This window comes from Fusarium vanettenii, assembly GCF_000151355.1.
Source record: "Fusarium vanettenii 77-13-4 chromosome 8 genomic scaffold NECHAsca_11_chr8_3_0, whole genome shotgun sequence".
Classification (NCBI taxonomy): Eukaryota; Fungi; Ascomycota; class Sordariomycetes; order Hypocreales; family Nectriaceae; genus Fusarium; species Fusarium vanettenii.
In genome coordinates this window covers 869588-886073 of record NW_003315873.1, presented here as the reverse complement: position 1 = coordinate 886073, position 16486 = coordinate 869588, and the positions used below count along the sequence as shown (strand labels likewise).

Here is a 16486-nt window from a genome sequence, read left to right as displayed (position 1 = left end):
AATGCTATTTGAGAGTTTACAGCCTGGTCCTCGCTCCAACACAGCACCTTCACTGATCGCAAAGCCACTGAGTTGGGGCAAATACCATCACTGGGATCTGTTTAAGCCAATCTGAGGCAGTTATACTGAACTAATCGGCCTGAACTTCCCAATGGCAAATTACGCCGCAATCGTCCCATGATTTTTCGCCAGGGAGCTCGAAAGATGTTGGCCGAGCGATATTGGGCTTCTTTCAAGCAATGTTCGGGTTCCGCAAAGAGGCACCCCTACAGGCGGCGAAACCCGTCCGACTGGACGAGCACCAGGAACAGGGCGAACAGGCTTGGCTTTTGATCTGTACATATAGCAATCAATGTTTTACTGCTCCTTGCGCAAGGAATATGTCTGACTTCAGTCATAGCCAACATTGCGGTTCATACTCTTGAGGAGTTGCCATAATGTCTATGAAAGCTCCTACAGCCAGGACACTAATTGAGATACACGCATCCCATCAACCGCATTCAACAACGATCAGAAAAGCGTACAGGCATTGTCCGTATCGGGGGCATCGGTTAATTGAGTTTCGGCGGATAGGAAGACCTCCGTCTTGGCTGCACAGTTTCCCTGAATCCGTGAAAGCTAGTTTCAGAGCGTTCCGCATTCTCCACTTCCTTTACAGCGAAAGAACGGCTAAATATTTGGCTTTGCTGCCGCTGAGAACGGCGTGAACGGTAAGCCCTCCCCGAAATTAGCTAACGGCCCGATTCCGCGCCCATAGCAACCTGGAAGCGGATCACGAACGATTGAATTCCTTCCCGTGCGGGTCCAGCTGAAGTAAAACCTTGGTTTCCTTATTCGGTTATCTTCAGAGCATTTGGACCCTCCTTGGTAGGATTCAAGACCGTCTCCCCGCGACTAAGAGCTCGGCCATTTAGACTCGAAGCCATCACCTCTTCTGAGTATCCTCTCCGCTCCTAATAACACCTCGATTCCAAGAATTCGTCCAGTGCCTTCAATAACGTTCTATGAATTGACTCGCTGTGTCACTTTCGAAACCACAAATATCCAAGCTCGACTTGCCTTGTTATACTACCAGAACAGCCAAGCCCGCGTTACAGCCATGACTTCGGTACGCACTTGACCCTCTTAGATTCACACTCCCGACGCAGCGCTGACAAGACTTGCAGTCGAAGCGATCTCGTGACGATTACCGAGAACGAGCATATGTAGCAGCTTCCCGCCGTACCGACCGAAACGTTAAGGCCCGCATGGAGTCCGCTCTAATGGCAAGCGAGATTCATAGGAAGCGCACCGGGAAACCCTTGCATATCACCGAGGATATCGTCATGGGCGATGCGCCATATGAGGAGGAGCAAGAGACTTGGCCGCGACCACAAACATATCCAGTTGTTCCCAAATCGAACACGAACATGGGTGTAGGAGTGGTATCAAAGGAGTCACTCGCTTCTGCCGTCTTTGCCAAGACAGAAGAGGAGTGGCGGGAAAGCGAGATTAACAGGTTATTCGCAGAGGCATTTCCGAATTTTGGCAAGCAATCTAAACTGCTCGTTCCTACAATCGTTCCTACAATACCGAAAGAAGACAAGCCACCCCGGGAACCTACGTCTCAGAACGCAGAGGGAGTAGACAAGCAGCACCAACATGAGCACCTGCAGAATGTCATCCCACCATATCAACCCGATGAGCAAACTGGCGACACACCATCAAGGCCCAGAGAAGACTCGCTCCTCGGGGAAACTCCGTCGCTACTCGGTAGTGATTCAGCAACCCTGACATCTTGCTCGCCATCATTCATACCGGATCTCTCAAATTTAGCTGCGATGCCTTCCGAGTTCTTCGATCCAAACATGACCGAAGGTTTATTCGCCAATGACTACAGCGCTATCGGAGAGGGATTCAACTTCAAGACAGATGATTTTGCCCATGACGGCGATGTCAACGAATGGTTGCAACACGTTTGCGACAGCGGCGACATGCTGGAGATGGCAGGTTGGGATTCTCAGCCTTTTGACGGGACGATGGATGACTGGTGGCCGATGCTCATAGATGACAGCGCTCAGCTAGTGACATCTACCCTTTAGAGGGTTAGGCGAAGTCATGGACAGCGCCGACATGATCGGTAATGGCGTTTCTGGGGCGGACATTGAAAAGCGATAGGGTTCAGGCTTAGTATACTTAATCATAATCACATTCTTTCCCATTTGCAAGTCTCTGAGAGGCTACATGCTTGGAGACCAATGGGGATGATCAAACATTTCGAGGAAGTGGTAGACTAGTTCGACTATCATGAGTATGAGTGGTCAAGGAGAGTTGAAATTGAGACCACCTCGGACTATGGGCCAATTGCGACTCACAAACCTGCCACACTAAAACTAGCAAATCAACGATGCTCAACCTCGATGCAACATCAATCTGTAAGTGCAGGGGGCATCGTGGGTCCCCAGCGATCAATTGCCGGTTTCACAATGTCCGTTCCCCGTGTCCGTGTCCGTGTCCGTCTCTCTCTACACCCATCTCACCCGAAAACACGACATTTTCGTTTCTTCCACATACCTCACATGTGCCTCTTCTGCCTCGCTTAGAGATAACAAATCATGGGGACTCCTGCAGTTTACTCGTCTCTCGAAAAAGAGGACCGGCCCGAGAATGCTGCTCGCCAAGACGCCAACCACCGTCCTCCTGCACCTACGGTCGAGAACGACGCCACAAAGGGCTTGTACAAGCTTGACAACTACTTGAAGGCCTACATCATCATCTTGGGCGTGTACCTCTCTGCCGCTCTGTTTTCTGTGGCGTGGTCCTACACGGGTGCCCTCCTGGACAATGACGCTTCCAAGAGACGCGTGTTCCGCACGAGCGAGAGACTCCCCGTCGACCAACTATACTCCGGTTTGGCTCTATCGGCACTCTTGGCCCCTGCTGGTGTTGTTGTTCAATGGGTTGTGCACGACTTTCGTCGTCTTCATCTTTTTGCGTTGACGACGCAGATGCCTGTTAGGATCAGAGACTTGGATGAGATTGGCGACAACTTTAGTGTCTGGACGTTGAGAACCGTGGCGAGGTACTCTTGGTGGTATGGCTTGATGCAGACCGTCTTGATCTTGACGCGAACCCTCCTTGTACCTGTTGGTACCCTCAGCCTTACAGTTGGACCATACACCCACTACGAAGAGGGGACTGGTGTCATTGGACTTCCCCTTGCACCAGCTGACGCGGCCATGAACAACATCACATCCCTTTCAACCGCCATGGGTGCAAGCAACGGAACCGAGTTTCGACCTTCGCTTGCCAAGAATGACACCTTCCTTACTCAGGCAGTGTACACATTTGTCGGTAACCTCGTTAGCCAAAGTGCCCTCGTCAATGTCGATTCGGGAATACTCGGCCCTGTACCCACACACAACCTGACCTTCCAAGCCAACACTACATATGACGGACTTGTGTACTTTCACTGGGACGCTCACTGTGAGGCCGCTGATGAGGTGACGTATAAAACCTACCAGAGCGGCAGCAACACCACCTACAACTTTACTCTTCCCGATGGAAGTGTCGAGAGCATCGAACTTCGGGGCAAGTCGCATGGTTCTCAGAGGCTGAGGCTATGGAATAACGCCTCAACCGAGAGCACCAACAAGATCCCAACTGGCGGCTCGACTTACTTCCTCTCGGCCACTCGAACGATCCCAACTATCAATGCCACCGCGCTGCGGGCCAAGGGCTCCGACAACAGTCTTGTTCAGACCGACGATGGAGACTGGATATCTCGAACCAAGTGCACGCCTTCCCTCGAATGGTCAATTGGATCCTGCAATTTCAACGGCACCATGATGACAGACTGCATGCCATCGCCGAGATCCAACACCTCTGCACTCGACACCGAGGCGCTGGATGCGCTGGTTGTGTACATGACAGCTATCCCGTGGTTTATCTTTGAGAACCAACTCGCCATCGTCGACGACACCTTAGACGCCCTCTACTCGATCCCAACATCAGAAGATCTAGGCCACTTCTTTGGAAACATGGCACACGCAATCGTCTCCATCAGCACCGCCGGCTACTTTGGCACTTCAGAAGTCCCCACCCTCTCTCGCGTCATCGAACAAGTCTACATCGTCCGCTGCAGCGTCCTCATAGCGGTGACAATCATGATCGGCCTCTGTGTCACAGTTTCCGTCCTCGACATCATCCGCAACCAGACGCGAGGCCTACCCTACCTACCCGCCGACTTCTTAGCGATTGCACATGCTGTACGTGGACAGTGGTGGGACTACGAGCTGGGAGGTTACAAGCCATGGGGCATCACAAAGTCACGGGATCCCAATTCCACTGTTATGTTTGGCATTGATAACTCAGATCCGAGGTACATAAGACTGGCACCATCCGTCGTGCCTATTCATCGATAAAATCCCTGATCCATTAGATCCACCATTTGTATTTCATCCTTTCCTTGCAAATTGTACCTCGATCAATGCCAAACCATCTTTGTCCGCGGGTCGGACATGTTCAGAACCAAATCGATTTAGTCCTTGTTGGGGATCCACTGCTCGGTGCAGACGACCTTGTCGTTCTCGTCCTTCATGTAAGGGAGATCCTTGCCGGCGTGCTTGATGACGCGGTACGTGTTGGGCTGCCAGATGGCGCGGCAGACGGGCGAGATCTTGACGATGACGGAGAGGTAACCCCACTCGTCGCGGACCATGTCAGAAGCAAAGTTCTGGTCGATCATGGTGTCGAAACCGCGGCCGCTGACTGCCTGGCGTCCGATGTACTCGACGTTCTCGACCTCCTGGTGGGTGTAGTGCCAACCAACCATACCGGCGAGGTTGAGGCGGATCATCCACTGGGTACTGACCACATTGTGAGCTTGTGTTTTCAGCAAAGGGAGACGGAGGAAAACTTACACGGCATCACGGCAACCAAGGAGGCGGCCCTTGTGAAGGCGGAAGGTGAACTGAGTCAGAGTCTTGCGGTGAATGGCAGGCAATTCGCCAATGAGGCCCTGAAGAACGTTGATGACATCGATGGTGGTGACGTGCTCAGAAACAGGCTTGGTAGCGTTGACGAGAGGAAACTGGAAACGAGCAAGGGGCTCGACAAAGTGACGACCCTCAACGACGTAGCGAACATGAAGCTCGCCGTCAAACTCGTCGCCAACGTTCTTCATCCACATGGCAAGACCCTTGATGTCAGCGACGTTACCCTCAGAGTCACGGAAGCGAATCTTCTCATCAAGCTCGACCAGGACGTGGGATCGGCTGCGACGCTCACCGGGGAGCAGGAAAAACTCGAGGCTGAAGCGGTTGATGGTGCCTCGAACAGCAATGTTCATGATGGGGTTACGAGCGCGACGGATCTGCTCCATGCTGAAAGTCTCGGCCTTGGCGAGCTCCGAATCGACGGGGGGAGCAGGGGCGGGAGGAGACTCCGCGTTGGCGATGGGGGTGGTCTCGTCCTTGGTAGGGGTCTCCATCTTGTCGGGGGTCGAGAAGAGTCGTCGCAGGGAGGGTTTCTTCGGGGTGGAGGGTCGAGGCTTCTTGGGAGAAGAGGATCGGGGAGACTTGCGAAACATCTTGAAGACTTCAGAGATCTTGTAGTCGCTGCCGTTGGCGTTGTCGTTTGCTTCTTCGCTGGTCGGTTTGTTTCGAAGTTGTCGAGGAGACAAACTGTTCGTTGAGGGGATTTCATCTTCGCGTTTGGGTTCTTATGTATAAGTAGGACGTACAGAAAAGGAAAATAGACTTGAATGGGGATTCTGTATTGTTGACAATTCTCTTTTTGCAGAGGAGGAATGAATCTGAGGCACAGTTGTAAACATCCCGTTCTGGCACTGCCCGCAACAGTCAACTCGGATCGGTCAATTTGGGTGAATTTGCGCACATACGATTGACCGAATGTTCCTAATTGAGCTCTCTTCACCTTTTACATGGGCGGCAGATGGGCGAAAATCCTTATTTCTTCAAGAGAGAAAATGAAAGTGGTAATTGAGATGAACATGCTGAATACAGCACACGGTAATAACGCTCGCAACGGCATCCATGGGGAACCTCTATCCATATGACTCAATAAGAGAGATGACCTCATTATTACCTATTCTGCGCTTCTGACGCTGGATATAGTTAAACACCTAGTAGAGCTGGTTATACGTCGAACTCAAGACTCATAAACACAGGGCTGGTGACGAGAACATGAGTCTTTGCATTTGAGGCAAAGGGGTGGAAATCCGGCGCAGCGAACAAGCAGAAACGTATAAAAGAGAAGAATACCCAAGCCTATAGCAACTTTCTGAGTAGTTCATCAACTCTCATCTTTTCAACGGCGTCAACTACCCGCTTGACGTCTGAATCCCGCGACTTTTTATCCTGAGTGACCATAAGCCACGTACTGCACACCAGCGCCGCTATATCGCACCATCTACGCCCCCCCAATTCCTCTCGAGCTCCTAGAAATTCTGGGTCATCGAGCTCCCTATAGAGATCACCCATCGCCGAACGGAGCTCGGCTCACATTGTAATCCAGGTCTCATGCAGTGCAACTTTGTCTTGCGCCCAATCCCTTGGTGACTTGCCGCCGTGATCTTTCTTGTCGATATCCGCGCCGCGCAACATTAGCAAATAGCATGCAGACAGTTCTCCTGTTTCAGCCGCGTATGAAAGAGCTGTCCTGCCTTCGAAATCATGGTCATCGCGTGGGACAAAGCCATGAGAATCCTCTGTAGCCAAAATCTGCAGCGTCGATATGCAGCCATTCATGGCGGCCCGCATCATTGGCGTCCGTCCATACCTATCCCTACTATTGTAGTGAACGCCGCGGCTGATCAGAGCCTTCAAGCCGGCTTTGTTGTTGTCTCGTGCCATGATTGCCAGCAAAGCGCGGTTGATTTGAACCAGCCTTTTCCCTCGCAAAACTTCCTCAACCATGCATCGATTTCCAGTGTTCAGAGCCAGTGTCATATCCGAATTTTGTTGAAGATAGGGCAGTGAAATAGGAGTAGTTCCAAGAACCCCCCCTCCGGCAACATCGACTTGCCTCTGAGCCAATAATAATTCCACTACAGAAAAGTGTCCGTGGATTATTGCGATCGCCAGCGGGGTCAGATTGTCGTTATCTCTGTGGTTTAGCTGGGTATTGGGGCGCCCGAGGAGGAAGCGAACTACCTCCACGTCTCCCATTCTTGCAGCAATGTTTAGTATACGCTCTCCTGATCTGTTTGTTGAGGCTTCGTCAACAAGATTATTGGAAAAGAGGTGCATGATCAACGTGAGATGACCCCCGTGTTCTATCAAGTTGCCCACGGTCAAGAATGGTGCTGTATATCCACCGACTTCCAACAGGTAGATCGACGTCAAGTCATGTCTCTCATGAACTGCCCACTTAAAAGTCCAATGAGACAAACGGGGTATGTCATCTAGGTAATCGACCAACTCGGAGATGGATGGATTCGGAAGCGTAATAACCGATGATGGGAGAACCCTGCCGAAAAGTAGGAAGCAGAGGGTATCGCGGCACACTCCTTGTAGGGTCTTCTGGCAATCGGGACGAAACACTTCGGGGCTGGAGGCATCTGATGAGATGCCCAAAAGAGCAAGAACCTTGTCTCGAGCCTCAGTAGCTTGGCAAGCGGCAAACTTCTTCAGCAGGAAATGAAGGTCGCGCCTGTCAGACCACCAAGACTGACTTCGCTGTTTCCCAGGCATAATGTCCAAAATAGCTTGCGTGTGATCATCAATCTCAAGCCCAAGGATTGAGGGCATTAGCGCAAAAATGTACCCTGGAACAGATTTTGATCCACACACAATTGTTGCGGCACGGGCGCTGGCGATTTCCTGGAGGATCCAGATGCGTTGAAACCAGGGTCTTTTGAACAGCTCTTGAAGCGCCTCGAGCTGTTTGCAATACTCATTTGTTGGTGTCAGCTCTAGTCGCTGTCGAAAGATTGGCCCGCAGATGGTAAGCAGCTTTTTTGGGTCCTTCCAGTTGTCATGTCTGGCAGATGCTTCCTCGTGCAGGTCATGGATTGAGCCCAAGATCTTGTCAGTCATCTCATCTCCTTGGCCAAGCCAGACAAGGACTTGCTCGGCGTTTTCGTAGATATATCTCATCTGCCCAATCTGATCCCCCTTTTCGACGGCGTCGAGCTGGTTGATGCAGATCGCATCAGCCCAAAGAATCCTATCTTGATTCTCTCCCCTCAAGTACCGCAGAGCGGAATGTAGATTCGGTTTAATCTTCATTGTGGATGGCCCACTTCGATTCTGGATGGTAATCTCTTCAAGCGTGATATCTTCCGCAGGTTCTGAATCTTTCGAAGAGGTATCCTTTGACATGGATTGTCGAGATGTATCATCTTCAGGTGTTGTAGTAGCGGGTGGTGTTCCCCAAGTGTAGGACAGTGCTTCATATGTAATGTCGCCCGGTTTCCAGGCCGCAACCTCGAAGAGTTCGCAATGAACTCTTTCACATGTGAAACCTTTCAAGAGTCGAAGAAGTCGGATTACCCCCTTGCCATGAGGGATGGGGCTATACTGATACTCAGTCATTTGAACTCTCAGCAAAGACCAAGTGGGCGGGGTAGCTTGCAGAAGAACCAGGGCAGACCAAAAGGCACAAGGTGTCAATTGAGGGGGCGGAATTTGAGTGGTGAGGAGTTTGATTTTTTCTGTCTAGACGAGCGAGAAAAGGATTTCTTATACCACTATCGAGGGGGCCATGGAGGTCGTGAATGAGGCCATCTTCAAGGCTTTCACGAAGGCTTTTGATAAGGCTTTGTAGAGGGCTGTGCGAGAGGCTGAGCCAGGGGCTGTGTACTCCATTCCGTTCAGGCTTTGAATCAGGCTGCCTGCAAGGTGCAGGCCAACAGTTACAATATGGATGTCATAGATGTGTAGGTAGTTGGTGTGATGGACGGCCACGGACAACAGGCCGCCACAAGTGGGGGCCATAAGTATACTCTAACAGGAGGGCTGACGCACCACTCCACTAAAAATCCTGAGTGTCACTATAAGTTAGTGACTGGGACCTATACACCAGTGTACGATTCCGCTATATCTTAGCGCTTTTTAAATGCTCCTGTTAGGTCTTTTCGGTGCGGATACCTGTCATTTTCAGGGTCGTGGTGAGCAATGGACAGCCCGCCCGCCCTCAGGAGTAGGTAGGTAGCGACGTTCAATCTCGCCAACGTTGGCTGAGATGAATGTGATTACACCTTTTCTTGGCAAACCTCACGCATGGCATGAGTCCCCGAAGCAATAGAGAGAAACCAACTCAGGCTCATCGGTTATCGAAGCGTATAACCCCTCAAGTAATGAAGTTAAGTCCAGATTAAATTTAATGATCTTGTACAAAGCAAATAAAGTCCCGAGGCCCTCTCGTCTGCCTGTTCGGGTGGGTGTTCATTGGAACGGGCCGTTGCCGCTGTTCGTGAGCCCACCCAACCTAGTGGCGCCACGTTGACTTGACATGAAGCTAATTTAGACGCCGCGGGGAGCATCCGGATCGCAACAAGACCCGGATTCATGAGCGTTTACGACCTAGCGGATCTTCATCCCGCAGCAGAAGCGAAAATTATTGCAACCAAGTAATCTTGCAGGTTATTAGACATTGCTTCACGCACAAATGAAAAGAAGAAACAGGCCTCAAACTCTAATGTGCTACTTAATAAATGTATACAAATTTCTTGCATGACTTGCCGCGCAAGGGGTTTCCCTGTGGCCGCGTGGTGTTGAAGAAATAGCCAATGACCAACGTTACCAACAACAGCACGTCACATATCAGAAAACACTAGACTTTTTTGCTCGATCAATTAAAAAGGAGAGGAAACGAGGGATTTTTGTACTAACTCGCTTGTGCGAGACACCTGACTTATAGGCCCTGTCCCCTACCCTGTCACTATTCTGAGCTTTGAAGAGGGCTGTCGCGTCGTGTACCCCTCTTTCAATCTTCTGATTTCTCCTTCACCAGCCACCCACCGTATCACCATCGTAACAGCAACAACTAATCCAACATGGCAGGCAGCAGTCCCCCAAAGAGCAGCAGCCCAAAGAGCCGATCTCCCGCATCGCCGAGGTCGCCTCAATCCCCAGAGGCTGCTGCCCAATCACTCGAGCAGGCCCAAGCGGGCGTGATCGAGGTTGATGAGGAGGCTGGCGAGGAGGATCCAACCCTTGGATCCGACGCCGAGAGCTCTACCGCTTCCCTCTCGTCGAGTATTCTTGATTACCGCACCATCAACGGCAGGACATACCACAGCGACAGGGGAAACGCTCAATACTGGTAATTTCTCATCGCGTCTTGAAGTTGAGACGGTTATCTGATCTTCCCGCCAGGGGCGCCAACGATGAACGACAAAGCGAAGCTATGGATATTGGGTAAGGACTCTTGTTTTTTTAGTTTGAATATCAAAGTGTGCCGAGTCCTGACGATTTCCTAGCCACCACATGTGGACCTTGTCCCAGGATGGAGCACTTCACTTGGCTCCTTTGAAAGATGATATCCAAGTACGTCGACGTATCTTCAGTTACCCCTAGGTCCGTTTCTGACCTTGTTGTCATCTATTAGAAAGCACTTGATATTGGAACAGGAACTGGTAAGTCCAGACATCTCATGACGTGCCAGGTCGCTATTCTAACCCAACCACTTTGTAGGTATATGGGCCATGTGAGTTTGGTTGCTGCTCAACGACTAATTCCGCCCTAACGACTTGCGAATTAGCGACTTTGCCGACGAGTACCCCCAGTGCGAAGTCATCGGCACCGACGTCTCCCCTATCCAGCCTGGCTGGGTCCCGCCAAACTGCAAGTTGTAAGATACAAACCCCCTCCCCTTAAAATGCTTCATGTCTCATCTTGTTCATTAGCGAGATCGAAGATTGCAACCAAGAGTGGACATTCGACTCGGATTCTTTCGACTACGTTCACTTCCGCTACCTGATCGGATGCATCCCCGACTGGCCAGCGCTGTTCAAGCAGGCATATCGGGTCCTCAAGCCAGGTGGTTGGATCGAGAGTTTCGAAGTCTCGCCAACCGTCACGAGTGACGACAACACGGTTGGGCCGGATTCTGCCCTGGCCCAATGGGATAAGCTGTTTATCGATGCTTCAAAGAAGATTGGAAACAGCTTCACCGTGGTTGCTGATAATATCCAAAAGCCTGCTATCGAAGAGGCTGGATTTGTCAACATCAAGGAGTGGAACGGCAAAGTAAGCTAGTCATCCTATGACCCTATGATATTTAGCTGACAGTATCCCAAGTGTCCCCTGAGTCCTTGGCCCAAGGACCCCAAGCTAAAGGAGATAGGCCGTTTCGGTCAAGTCTTTGGCACTCAAGACCCTGAAGGCTTCGTAAACTTTGTCACCACCCTCCTGGGCTGGTCGTCGGACGAGGTCCACGTCTACCTCGCCCGTTTCAGAAGCGAGCTGCGAAACCTAAAGCATCACCCGTACGTCCTTCTCAAGACGGTTTGGGCACAGAAGCCGCTGGACGCTGAGCCGCCCACGACCGAGCAGGCCTAGATGGGGTGAGAAATTCACTGGGGAGTGGGGGTGTTTTCTGAGCATGTGCCGAAATTTGGCATCCTGGAGAGGCAAAGTTGACTTTCATGTTTCGTTATTCTCCTAGAGATCGATCTTGTAGCGAGGCTTTTGAGAATTTCCTGCGTTTTTACCACCATATACTTGTCTACCTGTTTTATGTCCCGCATAGGTTGCTCTACATTGTCTTGTTTCCTCTGTTCCAGATAATTTACACTTTTTCATCGGTTAGTGAAGATATTGTCACCTATACTGTTACAAATCCGAGCTACAGCTCCCATGTTTCAGTCTAGACTCGTCCTTGTCTCCTTGGTCCATCATCTCGGCTCCGGGTCATGGAGCGAGGCAGAGCTCTTATGTAGTGACGGCATCAAATGCATAGTTTCTCATAAATAGGTTCATGCAAGTCAGATTCTCCCGTGTAAGAAAGTCCAATCGGGGCCAAAGACAGGGATCAAATCTCAGAAAATAGCGTCGGCGGCATGCTCGGGTACCTCAGCCCGACTCCACGTAATCGTCGGGTTCCCCAACCCGATGCTGGTACTAACTCAGTTTGGAGCAGGAGGAGCTCAGCTCTTGGAACGTCAATATGTCTTGATGTACTTGATCTTCGTCTCTACGCTTACTGGTCATCAAACCATGCTCTGGCCGTTCCATCCCGTACAGAGGCAAACTCTTTCAATCCCCAGGCGGCAAATCGTCGCTCAAAGTGGCGAGTAGTACTCCGTAATAACTAAAAAATCTCACTAGATGCGTCACAATATCGACACCTCATTTCTCACTACAGATAACCACCCCTGGCTCCTGTCCTCGGTTGCACCAAGTCTTCCTCCCAGAACCTCGGACATCCACCGGCCTGTTCAATCAAGGCCCATTTGTTCATTACCCCAGATTCTTATCCATAAACGAGCAATGCATTACACCGCGAAGCGATCCGATTCGACACGTTCCGCCGTTATCGGCCCACCATGTCCCTCCTAACCTCGACGTCACAACCCAGTACCGTGACGAACACCCTGGACCCAAGCCGGTGCATTCAACGTGTGTGCAATCTATTGTATATTTCGGGCTTAGTGTCGAGGCAGCGCTACCCCGCATCCGATATCCGGGAATGTGCGCTATCCGGGGATGTGCGCCGCCCAAGAGCAGCTGGGATGCCCCTAGACAAGGATGGGGTGATGGTTATCTCGACGCTGATACGACTAGACCTAGATTGACAAGAGTAGCCGCGGGTAAGTTGATAAACAAAGAGGGTGTGGTTGGTGTTGCATTTAAACCCTCGGTCTTCCAACGACGATGTCCATGGCCATGGGCATCTCTTGACAAGTCTTTCTTCTTGGACAACTGCTCAGTTCAACTTGCATCATGGTCAATACATTGCATGGCGACGTGCTGCCTCCGGGCACGCAGCGCATCAATGATGCACAGGCGACGCACATTCTGCTTGCGCCTCAGCCGAGTTCCGATCCGAATCAACCCCTGGTTCGTATACTCCAAGACGTTCGGATCACCATCTAACAATTATAGAACTGGAGTCCGAGACGCAAAATCATTCACATGACGCTTCTGTCTCTCTACGCCATGATGGTGTTCGCCATGTAAGGCCCCCATTTCATCTCCAAACTACACACAATTAACCCCGTATCCAGTCTTTGCATCAGCGTCCCAATGTGGCAAGACTTTAACGAACAGCTCGGCATGAGTTACGACGCCCTCAACAATGGATATGCAACCAACATGGCAGGCCTGTCCGTCGGCTGCATCATCTTCATCCCCCTCGCTCTTCGCATTGGTCGTCGACCTGTTTACATCGTTACGGCTCTTGTCATGTTTGCTGCTGCCGTTTGGCAGGCTGAGATGCAGACTGTGGGGGATATGATTGGAGCTAACCTCGTTGCTGGAGTTGCTGGAGCCGTCAATGAGGCACTATTCCAGGTTACAGTAGGTCATGATCCGGAAAAGCAGTGATAGCTGATTACTAACCAAGCTCATAGGTGTCAGATCTCTTCTTTGTTCATCAGCGAGGTACCATGAACGGTATCTATCTCATCATGGTCATGATTGGAGTCAGTACCCCGAGTCAATACCACACATACCCAGCTAACACAACTCCAGAACTACCTCGGACCTGTCGTTGGTGGCCACATCGCCGTCTCCATGGGATGGCGCTGGGGCTTCTGGCTCTGCGCCATCTTCATGGGAGTCCTCTCCATCATCATGTTCTTCTTCCTCGAAGAGTCCAAGTACACTCCTCCTCCGTTGACCGGCCACGACATCACACCAAACACACCCGACGACCAACTCAACAAAGTCAGCAGCATTGCTAAACCCCCGGTTCCTGCCTCTCTCGACAAAGACCAGGAGGCCATCTTGAGTCAACGAAAGAGACTTGTCGAGATCGATACCAATATCCCGATGAAGACATACTGGGAGCGACACGCACTCTGGTCCGTGGACAAGGAAGCCGCTGCGGGTAAATCATTCTGGCAGCAGTTTTACGAGCCTTTCCACATCCTCGCCGTCTTCCCTGCAGTCATGTTTGCCGCCCTTCAATACGGATGGAGCATCGCCATGCTCGCTATTCTCGCAGTCACGCAGAGCGCTCTGTACGCGGCTCCTCCATTCAGCCTCTCGCCTGCTGGTATTGGAAACATGAATCTGCCTCCCTTCATCGGCGCCATCCTGGGATCACTGTTCGGCGGACCACTGGTAGATTACATGATTGTGCAGATTGCAAAGCGCCGTGGAGGTATCTACGAACCAGAGACTCGTCTTTGGCTGTTCCTGGTGCCGGGCATGTCAATGGTCATTGGTTGTCTGATGTACGGCTTGACGATTGCAAAGGTTCGTGCTTTCCTCCCTTACACTTGATAAAGTCTAACAAGGTATATAGGGAATGCCCTGGATCATCAACGCAGTCGGTGCCGCATTCATCGGCTTCTCCATCGGAGGCTGTGGTGACATCGCCCTCACCTACGTCCAAGACTCGTACCAACTTGTAAGAGCCCTTGCTCCAAGACACATAACTCTTCCTCTGTACTGATACCTTTTCTTTTTCAGATTCTCGGTCCCGCTCTGACGGCTGTTGTCTTCGTCCGCAACATCATCGCAACAGGCCTCGTCTTTGCCGTCTCACCTTGGATGGCTGGCATGGGTGTATATGACATGTTTGTGCTCCTGGGCTGTATCGCGGCTGCAATCGCTCTGACATGCGTCCCCTTGATGATCTGGGGCCGCAAGTTCAGAGCTCAGTTGGCGCCCAAGTATGACTACTTTATCGACCAACAGTTCTAAATCCAGTACGCTTAGGATAGGGAGGGGCTAGAAAGTTCAGTAGAAACAGCAGCGATTTTACCTCGCATTATCATCGACTTTGCCAAATACTCCTGTACATGTGCCACTCCTAGCAACCATGATTAAGAGCCCCATGGGAGATCTCTTCACTGGTGGGCTCTTGCAAGGAGCAGTAAGGCGTCGGCGTCATATTTTCATGGCTGAAAATCATTTCCAGTAGAAACTTTTTACTTGATGCAATCAAATAGTGCCATTTAAAAGGAAATTTAGAGATTAATTCTATATCCCACGATCCGGGTCCGCGGTAGTACATCCATCCCTGGCCCTTCCTCTAGTAATTCTCCCTCTGCTCCAGGCATTACCCTCACTTAGCATACTTCTCTAGAAACTTGGTATATCTCTCGTAGAAAGTAGCAACTTGGGGAATCTGTGCAAAAATAACAGGGAAACAGTGAGGCACACCAGCGTATGCATGCAGCTCAACTTCAACTCCATCGGTCTCCAGGGCTTCGGCGTAGGCAAAGGCATCATCGCGGAGAATGTCTCCACCAGCACACTGAATCACTGGAGCTGGTCAGTCAATATTCTAAAATTGTGCATCCAAGTCGAGACTCACGGGCTGGGGGAAGGCCTGCATGTGACTTGGCGAGAAGAGGCGAATGCGTCCAGTCATGCTCAGCATTAGGAGTGTGCGCGTCGAGGGTCAACTCGTAAATGACGGAGCTAAGAACAGGGTTTTCAGAATTCTGGATATAACTTCCAAACTCATACTTTTCCCTGGGGAAGAACTTGGGATGGCAGGTCAGAGGAAAATGCAAGACTTGAGCAACAATTCCAGTCAGTCCATCGTCCCTAGCCTGAACGGCAACAGTTGCGGCCTGGAAGAGGATATTAATACTCATTCCAGGAAACACTTGATGTGTACTCACGAGACTGCCTCCTGCGCTGCTTCCGCTCAGGATAATCTTTTCAGGGTTTACACCAAGGGTCTTTGCATTCTCCTTGCACTGAAGAGCAATTAGTAACGTGTGCCATCTTGGTTGTTGTATAGGAGCCACTCACCCACAGAAGGCCGTCGTAGCTATCTTGGAATGGGATTGGAAATGGGTGTTCCGGAGCCCTGTCAATGTCAACAAACAACTCATGGGTTCTGATGCGGATGAACTCACAATCGGTAATCTACGCTGACAACAACAATGTCGGGGTTGGTAGCAGCATAGACATTCTCGACGCCATCAACTTCATGGCTTCCAACAACCATGCCTGCAGAGATTAGCAAATTACCTGTGACACTCAGAGTTCGAACATACCACCGCCGTGCATGCGATACGTCAAAGTAGCATTCTCGATAACATTTGGTGATTTGTAAACCTTGAGCTCAACCAAAGTCCCATCACGAACCGGAAACTGAACCAACTCGGTCACCACATCACGGTAGCGATCCGGTCCTCCAGGCGGCATGGGAGCATCGGCATTGCCTGCAACTGCGCGCATGGAAGGAAAGTCGGGGGCGCCCCAAAAAGGCTCATAACCAGCCCTGATCTGATCTTCGGCGGCTGCATACTCTGGGATCTTCTCTGAGAGGTGGCCGTGTTTTGGGAGGGGTTTGAAGTCGGCCGTGACTTCGGCGTACTCGGGTGTGGATTTCGTCTTCATAGTTACTGGGC

General features: G+C 51.0%; 6 protein-coding genes across 6 annotated transcripts; 4 read left to right on the top strand and 2 right to left on the bottom strand.

The window, feature by feature from the left end:
• The first annotated feature begins 967 nt into the window (after window positions 1–967).
• NECHADRAFT_101443 (uncharacterized protein) lies at window positions 968–2200 on the top strand. Its single transcript, XM_003048544.1, has 2 exons — window positions 968–1108; window positions 1167–2200. Exons 1-2 carry the CDS (start codon window positions 1100–1102, stop codon window positions 2079–2081), a joined length of 924 nt encoding a protein of 307 aa, XP_003048590.1. The 5' UTR covers window positions 968–1099; the 3' UTR covers window positions 2082–2200.
• Window positions 2201–2594: 394 nt separating this feature from the next.
• On the top strand, window positions 2595–4403 carry NECHADRAFT_47496 (uncharacterized protein; the record flags this gene model as incomplete). Its single annotated transcript, XM_003048543.1, has 2 exons — window positions 2595–4247; window positions 4290–4403. The coding sequence occupies 2 exons, from the start codon at window positions 2595–2597 to the stop codon at window positions 4401–4403; spliced, it is 1767 nt and encodes a 588-aa protein (XP_003048589.1).
• Window positions 4404–4519: 116 nt separating this feature from the next.
• NECHADRAFT_84187 (uncharacterized protein) lies at window positions 4520–8939 on the bottom strand (the record flags this gene model as incomplete). Its single annotated transcript, XM_003048361.1, has 6 exons — window positions 4520–4847; window positions 4902–5700; window positions 6088–6124; window positions 6327–6465; window positions 6505–8660; window positions 8691–8939. The coding sequence occupies 6 exons, from the start codon at window positions 8937–8939 to the stop codon at window positions 4520–4522; spliced, it is 3708 nt and encodes a 1235-aa protein (XP_003048407.1).
• A 1034-nt stretch (window positions 8940–9973) lies between these two features.
• Window positions 9974–11757, top strand: NECHADRAFT_71440 (uncharacterized protein). Its single transcript, XM_003048542.1, has 8 exons — window positions 9974–10269; window positions 10323–10364; window positions 10427–10493; window positions 10555–10582; window positions 10641–10653; window positions 10708–10797; window positions 10853–11195; window positions 11247–11757. Exons 1-8 carry the CDS (start codon window positions 10001–10003, stop codon window positions 11505–11507), a joined length of 1113 nt encoding a protein of 370 aa, XP_003048588.1. The 5' UTR covers window positions 9974–10000; the 3' UTR covers window positions 11508–11757.
• A 1133-nt stretch (window positions 11758–12890) lies between these two features.
• Window positions 12891–14819, top strand: NECHADRAFT_95841 (uncharacterized protein; the record flags this gene model as incomplete). Its single annotated transcript, XM_003048541.1, has 8 exons — window positions 12891–13007; window positions 13053–13123; window positions 13175–13466; window positions 13520–13591; window positions 13641–13835; window positions 13947–14369; window positions 14419–14523; window positions 14586–14819. The coding sequence occupies 8 exons, from the start codon at window positions 12891–12893 to the stop codon at window positions 14817–14819; spliced, it is 1509 nt and encodes a 502-aa protein (XP_003048587.1).
• A 364-nt stretch (window positions 14820–15183) lies between these two features.
• NECHADRAFT_84185 (uncharacterized protein) lies at window positions 15184–16475 on the bottom strand (the record flags this gene model as incomplete). The annotated part of the gene is made up of 6 exons (XM_003048360.1): window positions 15184–15383; window positions 15436–15697; window positions 15749–15826; window positions 15882–15939; window positions 15989–16082; window positions 16130–16475. 6 exons carry the CDS (start codon window positions 16473–16475, stop codon window positions 15184–15186), a joined length of 1038 nt encoding a protein of 345 aa, XP_003048406.1.
• Window positions 16476–16486: the final 11 nt, after the last annotated feature.